Genomic DNA, 20,489 nt, shown 5'->3' with positions numbered 1-20,489 from the left:
AGATGATAGAATAAGGCCAGAATTATTTTCTGGTCCCTAGAAATAGTCATTTTTTCCCCCTCAGTTTGTTGTTTGTCTTTCCAACCTCTGTCCATGTATTTAAGAATAGACCCACATATGCATGCACCCCTTGAATAAATAGCATGATTTTGTGTATGTGTTCACACAAACATTATTATCATGTTGTCAATATCTGTTGATGTTTGCTTTTTTACTCACCAGTATGTCCTAAAGACCTTTGGCTGTTGCTAATCTAGCTCTGTCTACTTTTCAAAAATAGTTGCATACTCTTCTGCAGTGTGACTGTGTGATATGTAGTAATCCTCCCACTGCTAAGTGTCCATGTTTTTTGCAGTCACTCCCTTACAAACAATGTGCATGTGCGTCTTTGTGTACAGGGGGATTTGTTTCTCCAGGTTATGTGCTAAGCAATGAACTGCTGGGTCCAGAAGGGGGTGAGTTCTTTCTTTGAATAGACATTTTCCTTTTTACTTCCCATTTCAGGTTTGAGAAGCTGTCCTCATCTTTTAATCAAAAGATTTGGATAATATTTCTAAGATCTCTTGTAGCTCCCAAGTGATTTTACTCTAAGACCATTTTTCTTTTAAAATACTTTAGAAATACAATAATTAGTCATTTTCCAAAACTTCACCTGTCTGAAATTGGAAAACTAAGTTGGATATAGTCAAAAACAATATTCACCTTTACTTAGGCCCCTAAACTCTCAAGGGTAAGGTTGTCAGTAAAGTGAAAAAATGCAATTGGCTCAAACTCTGAGGGCTCTTAAGTAATGTTAAAATCTCATCTAACTATTAGAAATTAATACTCAAGGTTAGATGGCCTATTGGCATAGCTCTCCTCTTCCAGAAATTTGTCTTTTAAGAGTATTTGCCAAAATGTGCAAAATAATACATTCATTTATTCACTCACATCTATTTATTGAGCTCTATTGTATATGAGGCACTTTTTCTACAGAAGTGAACCGAACAGACAAGCTTCCCAGCCTCGTGAGCTTACATTTGAATCAGGGCAGACAAAAGATATGGGGGAGTAAATACCTGAGGGTGGTGTATTCAGCATAAGATAAGTACTATGGCAGGACTAAAACATACATGCAAGCACTGACAAAAATATTCATATGCTATTGAAAAAGAGAAATTAGAACAGCCTAAATATTCATCAGGAGAGGGTTTGTAATATCTTATGGCACATTCATATAAGGAATTCTCCATAGCTTTTAAGAAAACTGGTGTTGGTCTGTTTCACCCGACTCAGACAAATATCTACAAATATATTACTGAGTGAGTAGAGCAAGTGTCGGGATAATATATATATAATATCCCATTATATAAAAAGAACACACTATATCGGGCTTTGCTTGCAGGCATGCATGTGCGTGTGTGTGTCTGTGTGTTTGTATGAATGTGTGCATGGGGAATGTGTGCATCTAGAAGTCACCCTTATCATTGACAGTTTCCTTGGGCATGTAGATGCTAGATAGTGTGAAGAATTGGCTTTTACTTTTTATTTTTTACACTTTTGTATGTTCTGCAATTTTTTGCAAGCATGTATCACTTTAAAATAAAAATGTAAATTGGGGAGGGAAGTCACTAAATTAAAAAAATGTGGCACATCTAAATGTTGACAGTGAAAGATGTCAACAATATACTGTTAAGTGAGCAAAGATAAATGCAGAGTTATTTTTAGTGTAATTCCACTTTAACCATATCATTTTTTCTTTAATACATCATTATTGAAGGTCTACTCTGTGCCAGCCTCATGTGGGTGCTTGGAATCCATCATTAAAAAACATAAATATTGAATTAATGAATGAATGACATATGCAGATATTAGGTGGTTGAAAGTTCTATGAGGAGACAAAATGCAGCTGAGAGGATAGAGTATCAGGATAGGAATGGGAGGTGGTTTCTAAGTAGGGTAGTCAGGGAAGGCTCACAGATACATTTGAGTCACCACCTGATGTACATGGATGCAGAACCATTTAGCTGTCTAGCGAAGAGTGTTCTAGGCAGAGGGAACAGCGGTAAGAATTCCTAAGTAGGGAGTGTGTCTGGCTTGATTGAGGAATGGCAAGAAGCCCATGGGGCTGTGAGTGGGAACACAGGTGAGTCACAATAGAAGATGTGGTCAGAGGAGGAGAGGAGTAAAAAATGAGATCAGAGAGGTAGAGCCCTCCAGATCTTTTAGGATGCCTTGAGGAATTGGCTTTCGTCTAGGTGAGGTAGGAAATGATTGGAGGCTTTTCAGCAAAGGATTGGCATGCTGTGACTTTTGTTTGAAAAAGGCTCCCTCTGGCTGCTATGTTCTAGATAAGCCAAAGGGTAGTTAGGGGACAGTGGGCATGGGTGAAGAGATACCAGTTAGGGGACTGCAGTAATCCCGGTAAGAGATGATGGTGGCTTCTATCAGTTAGCTGTGAAGGTTGGACGTGGACCGATTTTGGAAATACTATGAAGGTAGAGCAAACAGATTTTTATGATGGATCAGATGTGGGATGTGAGGGGAACAGAGGTACAGAATTGATTTCAAGGTTCTGGACTAAGCAACTGGAAAGGTGGGGTTACATTAAGTGAGGTGGGAAAGCCTATGGGTTTAGCTGTTTAGCATGGAACACCAGGAGCTCATGTTGGAGTGTTGGGCTGCCTGTTAGACTTCCATGTGGAGACGTCTGAGTCTACAGCTTTGGGGAGATGTTTTGGTTGGGAACACAATCATGGGAATCATCAGTGTGTATGTGTTATTAAAAAGTATGAGATTAAATGAGGTCACCAGGAAGTGAGTAAGATTGAAGAAGAGTCTTAGGAACTGTGTCCCGGATGTGTATCTACACCCTGTGTGTGCTTATTTTTAGAGCATAAAGATAATCACAAAAGGTATAGAAGAAACTTAACAGTGGCCGTATCTGGATCATAGGAGACTTCTATTTCACTTTATGTATTTTATTTTAGTATTTGTATTTTTATGATTATTATATGCTTGGAAAAATAAGAAAACATGTCATGCTTCAAAGTTTTGGAGGAGGTTCACTAGAAGGTCAGAGGTCCAAAATTTCCTTCTACAGAATCATTGAGTATCATTTAATATTTCTATTTAATAAAAGCCTAATGATGAGACTACTATGTATAACTGATTTAATCATAGGAATAATCACTCAGCTAGGAAAAAATGCAATATATATTGGGAAAGTTGTGAATGATATTATTTACCTAAGTGTACAGAATATTACTAGGTTGAACATAAATATGTATTAGATTATAATATGTTTAAAGGAAAATATTAACATCTTTAATCCAATGTATTAGACCTTAAGTCATTTCAAATTAGAAGTATTTATTGACTCATATGCTTTACTATTTCACCCTTTCTTAAGAAAATGATAATTTAAGAAGGTAAACATACAACTGGATTTATAAAATAGAAATGCTGTTAGGATGCATGGTATAGTTAACATGCTAGACTCAACTTCTAGGGCTGTGTTATTCAGTACTGTAGTCACTCTACATCTGCTTGTTGAGCACTTGAAATGTGGCTAGTCCAAATTGTGATATGCTGTAGGTGTAAAATATACACTGGATTTCAAAGATGTGGTACAAAGAAAAGAATAAATATCCGATTTATTAATTTTTATATAAATTACATGTTGAAATTATACTCTTTTGGATATATTGGGCTTAAAATATATTAATTTCACCTATTTCTTTTCACTTTGTTAACATGATTACTAGAAAATTTAAAATTACATTTGCAACTTGCGTTATATTTTTGGTTAACACTGGGTAGAGCAGGGTTTTTCTATGACCTGTAGGCTAGGAATGTTTTTTACATTTTTAAATGGTGTTAAACAAATCGAAAGAGGAATAATATGTAATATGTGAAAATTATGTAAGATCCAAAATTCAGCAACCAATTCTTCCTGGAGGTAGACTTGAGTTGCAAAAAGTAGTCATGGTTAATATTATGTTGTTAATTCTGTCAATTAAAAATTCATGGAAATCTGTTTTCTTTCTTATATAAACACCTACATATCATCAGTTATGCTGCTTGGCCCACAGTCCCAAAAGTACTCACTCTCTGGTCCTTTGTAGAAAGATTGCTACCCTTGGTCTGGCACATCAGGGTTGAGTTTGGGCCTGTCCTCACTTACTGTTGGTGTCCTCACCAAGTCCCTAATATTTCCAAGGTAGTTTTGTCATTTGTAACTGAGGATACTAATTCCAGTTTCAGGGTAATTATAGGATCAAATGAGAAATTACCATTTCAGGGCTTTGTAAATGATAAAGTTCTGTACAAAGCTAGCTCATTTTTCAAAAAGTGCTTTACCCTCAGTACCAAAAACATGATAATAACAGGGAAATACAGATTCAGATTGTTGTGGCCTGGCAAAATTAATATGCACATGCCATTAATGAGATATGCTAAATGTGTATGTCAGTACTATTACTAATAATAGCCCTTTCATGTGCTCTTTTTTGAAGTTGAAAGAAGAAGAAGATTTAACATAAATGATCGCATTAAAGAACTAGGTACTTTGATTCCGAAGTCAAATGATCCGTGAGTACAATTCAATGTTAATCTGCATTGTCTATTTTTTTCAGACCTTAATGTTATTTCATGTGTTGCAAAAAGTGCAGTCATAAAAACTACGTAAAGAAGTACCCCCCTCTCCCTTTGATTCCATTTCTGAATATTTCTTACACCTTTCTTTTCGTTAATCTCATCAAACTAAAATGTCAAGAGAAGTAAACCAAGTTATACAAAAGGATTATTGGACATGAATTGTTTAGCTTTGGTTGTGAGGAGATGACTTTCTGAAATCTGAGAATCCTTGGTAAATGAACACTCTTGACTTGCTAAAAAAATTCTAACAGTTCATACCAGACAGAAGTTTCAGTAGCTGGAAATGCAAGATTTGCTGACTATTTGCTCTTCAACTCACACACTGTCTATAGGCACGAAGCTGATGTGGGAGACTTGAAGTTTAACCGTATTTAACAGACAAAAGGTCAATTTTTTGAAAATTTGCATGCCCTTTGTATGTTTTACCAATCCAGAAAAAAATAGTAATTTTTAATCCTTTTATAAGTATAGGTCAGCTAATTTGGATTTCAGCTCACAGTCTCTGTCCCCTACCCCCTCCTCGTTTCAGAGATAACAGTTGTTAAGATAATTTTCCTACCAGCAATGTCAGCAAATAGAACAACAAAAACACAGTCTTCATCCATTAGAAATTGGCCCATTTGAAGTAAGGTAGTAGAGGATGTATACATTTTAATGGCTCCCACAGGCATTCCATGAAATTAGCCTTTGAATATGACCTTTTAGCTATCTAATAAAATGTAAAGATGAAATCAAGCATTATTCATGGAAGGCTTATTAAATTTGCTATTCACATTATTGTCAGGGAATTTGTGTCAAAATAAAATAAAGCCATTGTCCATTGTAAGGTGGTTTTGATGAATGTTCAAGCACAATTTCCATCACCAACATTTTGCTTTCCCAGATTTCAAGGAAAGCCATTTTGAAACTCAAAACATTAAAATTCTCAGTTCTACTGCACAAATTTATCCTATGAAGGGGCTGTGACCTTCATTTCCTATAGTCAGTCTTGCATGATGGTTGAAATTGAATTCCCATTTTCCTGTTCTTTATCAGCTTTCACTTTTGAGCGTATTCTTTTAAACTGTAGCATGTGAATCTCTTTAGCAACATATTATGAAATTATGGGACTGCTCTATTTGCATATTTTCTTTCTCTATTATATTAGAAATACTTCTGTGTTTATAATCCAAACTGATAATGATCTTTAATTGTAGGCATTGTTTTAAGGTACTATGAACTATAGCCTATTATGGGGTTTTTCCCATACCAGGTTTCCAGAACAGGCTCTCAGGCTGCTATGGAGACACAATCTAGCTGACGAGGGTCCTGACCCTAAACCCTTTCCTCCCCTAGAGCAGATCTGTTTGTAATGAAGTATATATTGAGGACCTGTGTACATGTTTGTGTGGTAAAAGGGTCACTCTCATTATAAAAGAAAAAAGAAAAAGTTTGAAAACCCTACCTGTAAGTCTAAAAGTATAATTGATTGATTGGGTCTCACAAGGAAGCAAAACCCAAAATAATTGGTTGAAATAGTCCCTTCTGAGAAACTGAGTAGCTGTTTTGAAGTATCAGTACTGGTTTCTTACCTTATTGGCCTAGTTAACACATCTTTCATTATAGTTACATTTCTCTCTGGCTGCTAAAATTTCCATTACTTTGATTTCAGTGCTGAACATTGAGCAAACCTGCTCTGTGCTCACTCTGAGTATCTCAGGACACCTCCCTGGGTTGCCGTCTTTGGTGCTCAGACCCCAGAGATCAGCTGCAAGGAGCTCTCTGGGGGCCATAACTGCCTCTCATGGGAGCACTTCTGTTTTGTTCTTCATATAACCCTTATGAGGATCAATTACTTGCTGGCTTGTTTTAATGGCCCTCCATTCACACGTCCCAGCTGATACTTCTGATCTGCTTTGAGCCCCTATAGATAATGCGGTAGACTTGCCGTATGGTCAATTGGTTTTGTTTTCATCCTTATCATTGTCATTGTCATGATAAATATCATCTATAAAGGAGCTCAGATTAAAGTCTTACAAAGCTAGGACTTATGTAATGATAATTTCATTCTTAATTATTTTTCTGGAGTGCTCTAAATTTTTCAACTCACTTCTACCTACACCTAATGATATCCTTGATGACGTTCTTTTCTCATATATGCGTGCATTAGAAGCTATAGTGATAAAAAAACTAAAAAGCACCAAGCTCAGGCTGTCTGGGTTTGAATTCCAAAGCAACCCTTTACTAGATGTCTGACCTCGAGGAACATAATTGAATTTTTATACTTGGTTTTTCTCATCTGTTAAAAAAAAGGTGGAATCAGAATATTCCTACCTAGTCTAGTTGTTTTGAGGACTTAGTCACATAAGAGGAAGAATAGTGTAGTAGTTAAAGGCATGGAGTCTGGAGCCAGTCTTCAGGTTTCCTGGCTCTGCCTCTTCCAAGCTGTGTTGGCAATTGACCATTGGCAAATCACTTAACCTCTCTGTGCCTTCATTTTCCAATCTGTACAATAAGGATAATATTAGTGCCTACCCATTGATGTTGTTATAATTAAATGAGCTGTGAAACACCTTAATAAGTACCTGGCACAGAGCAAGTGCCTTTTAAAGATAACCATTGCAATTATTATATCGAGCCCTTAACACATGCCAGCTCCATTATTTGAATTGACTTCTAAACTTTTCGCAGCACATTCATATAAAGTGCCTCCTTTGATTCCAGTAGCATACCTATGAGGCTGCTCATGCAAATTTAGTATCCCTGATTTATGGGTGAGGAAACGTAGATGGAGTGAGATTAGATAACCTGTCCATGAATATTCATGATAAAATTTGAGTGTGCACCTTGATGTCACACACAATCAAGTAGTGGGAGCACATGGATTTTTTTTTTTTTTTTGCCATAGGTTATTCTGTCTGTCTCACTGAGTTAACTTTGGTAGTCCTAGAAATCTATAACTATTTAATATAGTATTTAAGAGTATTGACTTTATAATCTACAAACCTAAATTAAGCCCTGCTTCCCCCTTACAGTAGTAGCTCTGTGACCTGGGGTAAGGAATAGTCACTGTTTCAACTCATGCACAATGGCCCTTTCTTTCAAGGTACTTGTCTGGGTTCAGTGTCCAGCACATGGCAAGCACTCAATGATAGCTATTATCAACTTATAATTGTTATCAATCTGTAGAACTGGAATGCTCTGAATATTGGATTTTCTTTGAGCCTGAAATCCTGAAGAAATCTGTTTGCTTCTGTTTTCATTACAGAGACATGCGCTGGAACAAGGGAACCATCTTAAAAGCATCTGTGGACTATATCCGAAAGTTACAGCGTGAACAGCAACGTGCAAAAGAACTTGAAAACCGACAGAAAAAACTGGAGCACGCCAACCGGCACTTGTTGCTCAGAATACAGGTACTTGGCATGTGATGTGTGAAGTTTACCCCGTGTCACTGACTCAGAGAAGGGAGAAGAAAGGGTATAACGAGCCATGAGGGAGTTGACTTTCATTCTTCCAATACAGTTGATATTCATTATTCATGAGTTTCCTGTTTATGAATTTGCCTACTCACAAAAATTTACTTGTAACCCCCAAATCAATATTTGTGGCATTTTCACAGCCGTCTGTGGGCATGAGCAGAGCAGCAAGTTGGAGTTGCCAGACGTGGCTGTTCCTCCTTGAGGCTGACCAAGGCCATGCCCTCCTTGCTTATTTCAGCTCACCCTGTAGACAGTTGTCCTTTTTGTAGTCTTTCAGAGCCATATTTTTCACATTTTTGTCTTGTTTGTGGGTGATTTTGCTGTTTAGAATGACCCATAAGCATAGTGCTAAAATGCTGTTTATTGTTCCTAAGCCCAAGAAGGCTGTGATGTGTCTTGGGTAGATTGTGTCATTCAGACATGAGTTATAATGCTGCTGGCTGTGAGTTCAGTGTTAATGATTCAACATTATTTATTAAGTTAAGTGCCTTAAACAAAACACACGTAACACAAGGTTATGTGTTGATTGGTTGATGAAAATGTGTGACCAGACACTCACCGAAAACTAACCCTGTTTTTCCTCCAGGAACAATGGTTGAGTATTTGCTAATTCACTGTTCATAGCAACTGTATAGGACATAACTGTCTTAGTCCATTTGTGCTGCTATAGCAAAGATACCATCGACTTGGTGGCTTACACAGCAAGCATTTATTTCTCAAGTTTTGGTGCTAGGAAGTCCATGATCAACATGCAGACAGATTCGGTGTCTGAGCCACTTCCTGGTTCATAGATGGCTGTCTTCTCACTGTATTTTCACAGGGCAGAAAGGTGAGGGATCTCTCTTGGGGCCCTTTCTAAAGATACCAATCCCATTCATGAGGGTTCTCCACCCTCATGACTTAATCACAGCCCTAAACTCTATCTCCAGATACCATCACACTGGGGGTTAGCTTTCAACATAAGAATTTGGGGGAGGACCGGACACACAGATATTCAGTCTAGAGGAGGAGGGGACACAGATATTCAGTCTAGGGGAGGAGGGGACACACAGACATTCAGTCTAGGGGAGGACGGGACACACGGACATTCAGTCTAGAAGAGGAGGGGACACACAGATATTCAGTCTATAGCAATAACTACCTGGAACCAGACAAAGATGCCTTATAGTATTTTGCAGGGGGACTATATGTCTTTTTAGGCCATGGTCAAAGCCCATGTTTTTAGGAAAGTTGGAGACATCCAGAGTATCTTATCATCAAGATAAAAATTTTGGAAAAAGTTACATATCATGAAATTATGCCATATGTATCTTTAATGTGCACTGTCTACTCTTTAGAGAGAGAAATGCTGATTTTAATAATATGTGAAATTCATCTGTCACTCTATTTAGTGAGCATTATGGACCTGCGTAAATGTGAAATGGGGTCCCTCTTTAGTATCAGCTCCTGGTACTTCTCTTGGGTGCTTAGTCTCTCATGCTGAGTGTAAAGACACAACTTGCTCTGAAACTGTCTTCAAGAAGAGAAAGAAAAACTGTGTCTCTGCCAATGACGAAACGAGCTTGCATGAGTAATTTTAATTTACTTTCTGACCTTGAACTCATTCTGCTGGAAGAGGCAGTGATGGTGTACCTTCTTCCTGAGATGCACCAACCCCTTACCAGATTTTGCCATAGAGCAATGGTTGTTTTTCAGGTTTGTGGTGGAACTACTTACAGAATATCAGTGCAAACTGTGGCACTTCTGAGACCAGAGTGTTTCATCTAGTGGTGTTATCCCAGACACTGAACTTATCTAATAGAGTCATTCTTTTTAATGCCCCACTGTTGACATTTCTATATGTCCCATTTCTCATTTCTCTGCAGTGATGTTCAGCCATGGGGCAGGAGGTAGAAATCAGCTCTCCTCTAGGGGCGCATTATAGAATCCTGCTAGTTACTAGAGATTATATGTAATTTGCAAATTCTCCTTTTCCTCTCCCCTCGTTTTTTTTTTTTTTTTTTGGTTTTGTTGTTGCTTTTGTGCTCCATCTCTTCAGTAAGTAGCTATGGTTCTTTAGTCTCTTGAACTTAGTATACCCATTTATATTTGTACTGATGTGTAATTTCTTTATATAAATATAAAATATAATAACTGTTTTGAAAGAGAGGCCAGGTTTTGTTTTAAGGTCCCAAACATATTCATGTGAAATATGAATATTGTGAAATATGTGAATTGGAAATTCCACAGTGAAATGTCTTGGGTTTCTTCCAGTGACAGTGTGAGGCAGTCTTTAAAACTTTTGCATATCATGGAAAACATTAATTGGGAATGCTCTGCAATGCAATGAGCCTGAGTTCTCTAGATGAGATTTCTCACATTATTTAGAAGTCTAATGCTTTAATCAGCTGATAAACTTTTTAATTAAACCATAAAAGGTTAGAGTAAGATGTTTGCCTCGCTTAATCCAACCTTTTTTTTTTTTTTAAAGACAAACTACACATGTGGGGGTGCTATTCTTATTAGTATGTTGGGGTAAATTTATAACAGTGCACGTTTTCAGCTTCGGCCTAAGGGCTTCCCTTCATTTTCACTCTAAGTGAGGCATGCAAAAATTTTCACAGAAGAAGGAGCATGAAGCCTTAATATCATTGGAACTGTAATTTTATTAAATGGCCCAAGGCTTTAAAATGATTCGTGGAGTTACTTGTGTTTCTGGAGATTGTGTAAAGGAATATGCAGATAGATACCTGTGTGACATCTCAGGTTTCCATATCTTCCTTGTATTGTATCCAGAGAAAGATCTTCAGGTCAAACAACCTTTAATGTAACATTACTTTTCAGGACATGTATTTCTGGGCTGTGGGCAAAAGTTGAGAGGCTCTAACATGTTGGAAGGTACTTCTTCCTCTTGCATGAGGCAAGGTGACTTGCTTCAAATGTATATTCTATTGTTACTGTATTATTCTATCACAAACATGAAAAGGATGGCATTAGTATGTCAGAGCAGAATGCTCTTCAGGAGTCAATTTTCATTTTAGGAGGGTCCCTCAGAAAGGGAAAGGGAAAGAGCTTGCTTGGAAGGCATTATGAAATGAGGCATAGGGGATTCTCTGACACTGAGGCAGTGAATTAGGCAGTTCAGGCTGCATAACAAATACCACAGACTGAGTGGCTTTAACAACAGTAATTTATTTTCTCACAATTCTGGAGGCTATAAATCCAAGATCAAAGTGCAGACAGGGTTTTTTGTGTGTTTTTTTTTGTGGCCTCTCTTATGGCCCCATTTCCCCTATGCTTACCCATGGGCTTACCTATGTGTCTTTCTGTGTCCTAATCTCTTCCTATAAAGACATCAGTCCTACTGTATGTTGGATTAGTGCCTACTCAAGTGATCTCACTTAAATTTAATTACCTCTTTAAAGACTGTCTCCAAAAACAACCACATTCTGAGGTACTAGAAGTTAGGATTTCAACATAAGAATTTTGTGGGGACACACACACACACACACACACACACACACACTCTCTCTCTCTCTCTCTCTCTCTCTCTCTCTCTCTCTCTCACTCTCTCTCTCTCTCTCAGCCCATAATAGGAAGGATGTGAAGAAAGTGTAGGCAGAAATTGCTCATCTTACACATGAGAACTTTCTTGTGGAATTAAAAAAACAAACAAAAGAACTTCCCTTAGCCTTGGTGAGATGGACTCAATAATACTTTTCAAACTTCAACTACTTGTGTAGAACCTTCAGAACTTATGCCATTATTTCCAAAATTGTATGTGTTCACAGTGCCTTAGGATCTTTGTAACTCTTTCACTGTGCCCTAGACCAAAGCAATACCTACTATTTCTTTGTTAGGTCCAAAGCACCTATTACTTAGCCACATACTGGCTAACAACTTTGCAGCCACTTGAAAATATTGGATGTTATGTAAACACATATTGTACTAAATTTTGTCTCTCAGGAAAAACAAATAAATACTTTGTTGAAAATAAAAATATATATATAAAACATATACATTGAAGGAAAGTGGGTATTTTTTTTTCCTTTTAAGCACCCACACTACTACTAATGGGATGTGTGTACTTGGGGAACACTGCACAGCTTTCCCAGCCTTGGAATCAGGTTGGACACTGTCACCCTCATTTTTAATTCCACGTTGATTTTCATGCTGTATTTGCATTTTTATCACAGCAACCACCGAAGACCCAGCCTTAATGTTAAGGTGTGATGGAAAAGAATGTGGCACAATCTGATACTGAGACTGCCAGCTACCTTGAGTTGGATGCTTCTCACTGTCGGGTGCCATTTCCCTTAGAATTTAAAAATATCCCCAGTACCCTCCAAGCTCATTGCAGCACTGCTGGATATGTCTGCTCGGACTAGGGACCACAGAGACTACATTATTTATTGAATATTTCCCTTTAACCAGCTCACATTTTCAAATCTTATTTTTATATTTTAACTGCTTCTCATTGTGAATATTAACAGTTGTGAGAGACTGTCTCTATACTTAATACATAACAGAATCCATATACCCCCTAAAAATCATTTCATGTTCCACCAGTAGTCCCTATACTCTAGAAATATTGCATTTATTAATTTAAAAGAGCAAAAATAATTTTAATAATTGTTTTCCTCTAGTGTCTGATTTTTTAAATACTTTACTTTTTAGTGCAATTTTAGGCCCCAAAATTGAACAGCAGGTGCAGAGTTTCCCACATAATCCCAGCCCCCCTATGTGCACAGTCTCCCCATTACCCACGTCCCCCACCACAGCAGTACATTTGTTACACTTGAGGAACCTCCACAGACACATCATTGTCACCCAAAGACCCTACTGCAGGGCTTACTGTTGGAGTCATACATCCTCTGAGTGTGGACAAATGCAGAATGGTATGTATCCATCATTATGGTATCATCTACAGCTGTTTCACTGCTCCAAAGTCCTCTGTGCTCCACCTGTTGAACTGTCTGATTTTCACTGTTCATTTTAGGAACTTGAAATGCAGGCTCGAGCTCATGGACTTTCCCTTATTCCATCCACGGGTCTCTGCTCTCCAGATTTGGTGAATCGGATCGTCAAGCAGGAACCTACTCTTGAGAACTGCACCCAAGACCTCCTTCAGCATCATGCAGACCTATCCTGTACAACAACTCTTGATCTCACAGATGGCTCCATCACCTTCAACAGCAACCTTCAAACGGGGACCGAGAGCAGCCAAGGCTATAGTGTCCCTGCGAAAATGGGATCCAAACTGGAAGACATCCTGATGGATGACACTCTTTCTCCTGTTGGCGTAACTGACCCACTTCTTTCATCAGTGTCCCCCGGAGCTTCCAAGACAAGCAGCCGAAGGAGCAGTATGAGCATGGAAGAAACCGAGCATGCTTGTTAGCAAATCCTCCTGCTCTGCATCCTCACAAACTGCTTCCTTTCTTGATTAGCAGATTTAACGATTTACCTGAAGGGGTTTTCTTGATAATTTTCCTTTAATATGACTTTTTTTTCATGCTTTATCAATAGCCCAGGATATATTTTATTTTTTAGAATTTTGTGAAACAGACTTGTATATTCTATTTTACAACTACAAATGCCTCCAAAGTATTGTACAGTATGTGTACAGTATCTGTGAACTGAATTCACCCCAGAATTTAGATTTCTGAGCAAGAGGATTTTGCATCAGAGAAATTCTGTCAATTTTTATTAAGAGGAGACTGGGTTTGAGATTTTTTATGCCTGTGACTTCTTTGGAAATGAAATGTAAAGTTTAATTAAAAGAATGTAAAGCAGCCAAAAAAAAAAAAAAAGAGAGAGAGAGGAGAAAAAAGAAAAGAAGGAAAGAAATCCACACTAGTCCTTTTCCATTTTGTAATGTATCGATTCATTGGTACTGCCTTAAAGATACAGTACCTTTCTTGCATCATTTACTCTTTATACTGCAAACTATTTAAATAAATACTATATTCTGTAAAAGAAAAAAAATGCAACCATTTTCACAAGGATTGTTTGGTCAACACGTGTAACTAGTACCTTACTTAGGTGCAACTGAAATTCAAGGGAGACAGACCAAGGCTCTCTCAGCCACTGTGTGCTGTTAGCTTTCCTCATCAATGAGTGTGACTCAGTTTTTCATAAGATATACTTTATTTTGAAATGGAAGTTAATGTCCTCTCAAAGTAAAATATTGAGGAGCACTGAAAATTTTATTTCTCTTTTTTTCCTTCCATTTCGCTTTTGATAAGGAAACCCAACTGTGCACATTTCTAATCGGCTTTACTATTTTTATTTTTTAAATTATGTTTTATTGTTCATTTGATTTGTACAGTTTCTTTATTATCATCATTCTTCTCAATATGTTTGTCTTAATTTGTAAGGATATGCATCTTAAAATGGCAAGTTTTCACTATTTTTACATCTCACTGGTGGTTTCCCGCATTCTTTGTACACACGCGTGAAAGAAAACTTTCATGCAAGGTCTTGTGTTTCAAGAGAGCTTTGTGAATATTTTGTATATTCCAGTCTCACCAGAACTGTTTTTCCACACATGTAAGGTGTAGTATTAACAGGTTAAAATCAGTTTCCTAGAAATAATAAACTTACATATTTATTTTTAGTGATAGAAATGTGGCAATAGTCTTGGAGACTGATAACCATAGTGTTAACATGCCCATTATGGTCATCTAAATTGGGGTTTATTTCAGCAAACTTGCTGAAGTTTTTTAAAGAAAGAAATACTGTATTGGCAAATTACTGTTACTTGATAACAATGTTTTCACAAGCAGCAACTCTGTAAAGTTAGATTCAGTGCATTATCTACTTATGTAGTCCTATGCAATAACAGTAGTGTTACATGTATTCTGTCAGGCCTCGATGTTTCATGCAGATGACATGTGGTGTTAAGAGCCAGGCTGTGGAATGGAATTTCTCAGTAGCAGCCTACAGTTGAATAGGAAGTGGCATAAAGCATATCCATTCAGAATGAAGTGCCTTAAATATAACAGTAGTCTTTTTTGGACTAGCACTGACTGAACTGTAATATAGGAGAAAGTTTCAAGAAGGTATCCATAGTCAAGGGGAACATGTAGCATGGTGCCTATGTAAAGAGCTTCCAGTTTCCTTCAGATATTTTTAATATTAAATATATTTTAGTGACAGTGCCAACTTCTTTCATCAGGAAACCTTATTCAGGAGGGTTTTTTTTTAAAAAAGAAAACAAGTTTAAATGTCAAATGTGAACTGGTGATGGGTGTTGGAGGATTCAGAGAGGAGTGATTGTCAGATGTATGAATGGATGGCTTACGTGAATATAATCAACTGCATCGTTCCTATGCATGTTGGGCAGTGAGAATCCTTGGAAACATTGATGATGCTATCAGTTTTATAGCTTTATTAGTTAAGGGGGTAGGGAAAATTAGTTCCCATTCTTTCAACCCACTTAATTGTATAGCTCTTTTCCTAGAATAGTGATACAAATCTGCATGAGCAGCAAAGTGTACCATAGTGTTCATTGATACAATCATAGCATTGTCTATTTTTCTCTTCATATTTATATGGGGGGGGGGAGCTGGGTGCAAAAGTGGAAAATCATGATGGTATGATGCTAGTTTTCTTTAGCTGATTTCAAGGGTTCTTAAAAATAGAGTGAGGTTGACTAACTCATGGTCCAGGGAATGTGGCCAGGTTAAGCAACCTGATAGAAAGCTTTGTTGAGAGAAAGCATGGCATCTTGTACCACTGCCCTGACCTGACCCACAACTCCTGAGCTTACCATTGCCTGCTTCTCCGTCCCCTTCTTAAGAGACAATTTCTGGGAGTGGCAGGTGAGAAAGCCCAGGAGAATGCTGCAGCCTCGGGGGTGGTTTTATTTATTTCTTGTTTGCCAAATAGAGTGTGGATTCACTTTAGGGACTAGTTAAGCCAAGAGGTAGTGGTTTGGATTCACCATTTTGTGACAATGACAGAATGATCCACACCACTCCCCCCATCCCTGGGTGCAGAATTGTGACTTAGGGTTGGGTCTCTATATGGAGTAACCAAAATGCCAAACTTGTCCACCTGCCTCTGGGTAAGGCAATGGAAATACCAAACCTTCTGACTTTGCCAAAAACCATACAACCAACCTGGTCATATATAGGATGACAAAGTTCTTTCTGGTTGTTTTTAAATAATAAAGCAATAAGAACAAATAAAATACATAGGAAGTTAAAAGACATAAAATAAAGCACAAAGGAATGCACTTACTAATATTTTTTTTTAATGCACTGGGGGAAAGTTAATGTTGATAACAGTATATTAAAAAACCCTATTTCTTGAAAAAAAATGACAAATGACTGTCTCTTGCGGACACTTGGTACTGTAATGTTAAATAGTCACCTGCTGTTGGATGCAGCAATAATTTCTGTATGGTCCATAGCACTGTATATTATGGATTGATATTAATGTATCCAATGAAATAACTGAACTGTTGTTCTTGAGAGCCTCATTAAAGCATTTGGTTTTTCACATAGTGGTGGCCAGTTGTGTTCAGTTAATGCCAATTTTGAATATTGTTTGCCTTATCAAACTTGGTAGCACATATTGTCTTCTGATTTAATGAATAACAAATTGCATGAAAAATTTAAAGATGCCAGTAAGTACTTTTTATTTGTTTAAAATGCCATTCTAAGATACTGCTTCTTGGTTTTAAGTGTGTTTTATTACTTTGTGACTTCCACTCAGATGAACTATCATTATGCACTTTTACCCCCTCTGAATTTGGGGAGATTTTAAACTTCCAAATGCCAAGAATTCATTTTAGATACTGGAGTTTTATTTAAAATGTTCCAGTGAGAGGTGGCTTTACAAAAAAGACAAATTGGCAGAAAAACCCTTGCATATTTACAAAAAGGATATTGGATTTTTAAAAATATAACTTTATAATAATGAAAGCTTAATATACCCAGGTTGCCAGCTCCTGGCTGTTTTTTTTTTTCTTCTTCTTCTTTTTTTAAATATAGCACTTAAGAATCATTTGATAAATGTTGGATTTGACTTGGGAAGTGTCAGACAAAACATGTCTTTATTCCCTAGCTAGACCTTAAACTTCTGCCCTCTTAAAAAAATACTCTGGTTTAACCTCTGGAGAAAATGAGTAAGAAACTTCCTGTAATGCTTCTGATGTGATTGTCAGCTTTTTCTTTAGTCTGGTTTTTTTTATTTCTTAAATTGCAGTATACAATAACTGAGCTCTTTCTTTTTCAGAGTTGTTTGAATTATTTATATTTCCCATAGAAATGTGATTATGTGATGTCTTAAAAATATGTAAAAGTAGGAAGATTTCCTATCTGAACAAAAGAATTTTCTTGAGCTACATTGAAAGCAGGTAAGTTGGAAGTTGGAGCTGTTCATCTTGAGAGACCTGCATCAGGTCTTGAACCCAAATTTCTGACCTGTCAGGCTTACCTATTAACATTCACTTCACAATCCATAAGGATACTTGACCTCTAGCTTCCCTACCTGTGCCTCAAATTCCCCACATAATTATGTTATAGTATTGTTACTTGAACATCAACATTTACTTACAACTTATATGACTATTTCATATCCAGAGACTTTTATTTCTTAAATTTATTATTAAGCAAACTCACTTTAAAGACAAATATATCCATGAAATGATGAAGTATGGATTCTCAGCTAAATTTCCTAAGTTTGGATTTTATTTCTGCCCATTTCCAGCAGTGTGATTGAGCAAGTTACTAAACCTCTGTGTGCCTCAATTTTCCATTTTGTTCATTGGAGATAATAATAGTGGCTAGCTACTACATGGTGTTCTTATAAAGTCTAACCAAATTAATACACTAGAATTTTTGTTTGGCAGCACATAGTAAATGATTGATAAATGGTAGCTGAATTATCATCATATTCACGCTCATTATTAAAATAGAATTGACTCCCTGGACCACCTGAAATCATCATGTGTGTCAACAGTGCATGTAAAATAAAGCAAATACTATGAGAAATGCTGCATTTTAGCATAGAACTACTATTTGTGTGAATTGGTAAGGTGTCAGAAGCCACAGGCCACTTTAGAGAAGACCTTGCTGTCTCTAAATTAGAATCTATGAGAGAATTAATAACAAACCCAATTTATCACATTTTTTAAAAACATCTTCACAAATGACCTGAAATTTAAATTGTACTAAATCTGTATATACTCTGTGCATGTGCCTCTGCCATGAGAATTATACTATATTACTTCCAGAAAATATGCCTTAAAGCTGAAATCTCTATTATATTTCCTAGAGAATTATACTTTTTAATTCCTTATGATATACAGTGATGTTATGTATCTAAGGAGTGATGTCTTGACTATATCCTATCTGCTCACTTTCCTATCAATATTTAAATGTTTTTTTCAGGTTTTATTTTCAATTATACTTACATTTGATGTCTTCTTTGGAACACCATCTGAGGAGTTAATCTTCATAATCCAGCCAACATAAGTGAACCTTTAGAACTACCCTGTTTTTATTTTTTTGTGTATGCCAAGATTTAATGCATAGCCAAGTAGCTGAGGAAAGCTTAAGAGGAGTGTTGTAAAGTTAGATTTCCATTATATTTAGAAAGAGATGGTGATGATCTCTTAATTCTTTGCTGCCACATCTGAGGCTCAAGAGCAATGGCTTCTTCATGTCCTCGCCCACACTAGCATGAATTTGTAATATACATCCTATGCAGAATATAAATGAAGTTTCCATCCCATTCCCAGTTTTCCCAAGAGGCATGTATCAAAAAATAAAAATAAGCACAGAGTACATTTGCCATATTAGCACCATAAAGCCTTTGTTTATACATAAATCTAAGATATGGCTGATCTTGTTTGTGTCTGATATTTATAGGTCTTTGGAGCCTATTACCTATGTCAGATATACTGGAAAGCAATATAATTGTATCCAAATCCAAATAAATCTCCGCAAAATTTCTAAATGGTAAAGCAGTTTGCTTTCGAAAAATTTGCATTTAAAATTTCTAATTATGGAGTCAGTTGAAGTTATATGCAAATGGGAGCAAGTGTCACTCAAAATTCCTTACATATTATTCAGACAGTAAAATCTGTGTAAACAGAAACCACTAAACTAGTGTTTCCCAAACTGTGCTCTATAGAACTAGTTGTACAAACTGTTCCAAAATTTGCTTTGGGAACTGGGGTTGGAGGTAGGGGTAGGAAGCAAAATACTATGGTTAATTTTCAGGAAGTTAACTTTGGGAAGTGCTGTGTTAAACAAATTTGAGCTGTCACCTCTACTGCAAGACTTCTCACCTGCTAAAATAGGCTAATGTGTGTTGAAAGTTTTCAGGATTGGGAATAATATATCATGTTTCCCAATCTTATTTGACTACAAGGTAGTGTGTGTGTGTGTGTATGTGTGTCTGTGTGTCTGTGTGTGTAAAACACCTGTTAATGGTTCCAAAAGACATAGTTTGGGAAATTCCAGAGCTTGTACAGAAATTATATGGAGTTGATAAGGAGAATGTCTTCTGATTCCTAAGGTAAGTGTGCTTGCATTTGTTTATTATTCTGTAAATAGAAATAGAAACAACTGTCACTAAAATATTATTATCCTGAATGGATTAGGTTTTCATTTCCAATGAAAATATAAAATTCTGGTTATGGAAACTATTGCCATTAAAATATTAGTATTCCTGACTTCAAAAAGTAATTTGTTCTCATTTTCAATGAAAATACAAGCTTTCTTATGCTCATATTCAGTGTACTTTTTCTGTGAGTGAAAAAAAAAGCTTTTATATTGCATGTCTCCTAACCCTTTAAATAGTCACCTGATGTTCGGGAAGTAGGGTGGAGACCTTGGTACATTAGAATTGGTTTATAATTTTAGGTCCTGCTCATTATTTTTTGGTGAAAGGAAGTTAAGAAGAATTGTATAATTTCCAGAATTTACATAGTCTTGTCAGTGATTCCTTTTTTAATACAGGCAAATCCTAACAGATAGACTAGGTCATATCTCATAGGTTCAGTTATTGGTTGTAGGCTAACCCAAAAAAATTATGTTGATCATCATGTACCTGAAGTATATTACAGTCCTAAGATTGTTCTAGAATTGAACTACCCTATATTACAAAGTCTGAGGGAAAACATATTGGCAATCTTCTCACTACTTACAAATAGGATCACAGATTTCTTTCCTTCAGTGTCTTTTTTTAAATATATATGTATTTTCAGGCTCTCTCTTTGCCTGGGAATAAATGGCACACAAAAGAATTTCACTCCAGTGAAATGGAGGAATTTATTGGCTCATATTGCCACAAAGTCCAAATGGCAAATGTAACTTTATGTGTGCCTGAATTTAAGGGCTCAAACAAGGCACACAATCTTCCTGTCTCTAATTTTTGTCTCTAATTTCCTCC

The 20,489-nt window shown here is 36.7% G+C and overlaps 1 protein-coding gene across 13 annotated transcripts in view; it reads left to right on the top strand.

The window, feature by feature from the left end:
- The window catches only part of MITF (melanocyte inducing transcription factor), a 202,440-nt gene extending 185,850 nt beyond the window's left edge, over positions 1–16,590 (top strand). For 12 of the 13 annotated variants that reach the window (XM_057507471.1, XM_057507459.1, XM_057507455.1 and 9 more), the window contains 3 exons: positions 4,497–4,572; positions 7,886–8,033; positions 13,078–16,590. In XM_057507471.1, the coding sequence (XP_057363454.1) occupies positions 4,497–4,572; positions 7,886–8,033; positions 13,078–13,479 (626 nt within the window). In that variant the 3' untranslated portion in view covers positions 13,480–16,590. The remainder of the gene's footprint in view (positions 1–4,496; positions 4,573–7,885; positions 8,034–13,077) is intronic. The other variant, XM_036877967.2, reaches the window with a different exon arrangement.
- Positions 16,591–20,489: the final 3,899 nt, after the last annotated feature.

Source organism: Manis pentadactyla, chromosome 1 (genome assembly GCF_030020395.1).
Source record: "Manis pentadactyla isolate mManPen7 chromosome 1, mManPen7.hap1, whole genome shotgun sequence".
NCBI classification, from domain to species: domain Eukaryota; kingdom Metazoa; phylum Chordata; class Mammalia; order Pholidota; family Manidae; genus Manis; species Manis pentadactyla.
Note: the sequence above shows the minus strand (reverse complement) of the source record. Positions and strands in the feature narration are given on the sequence as shown.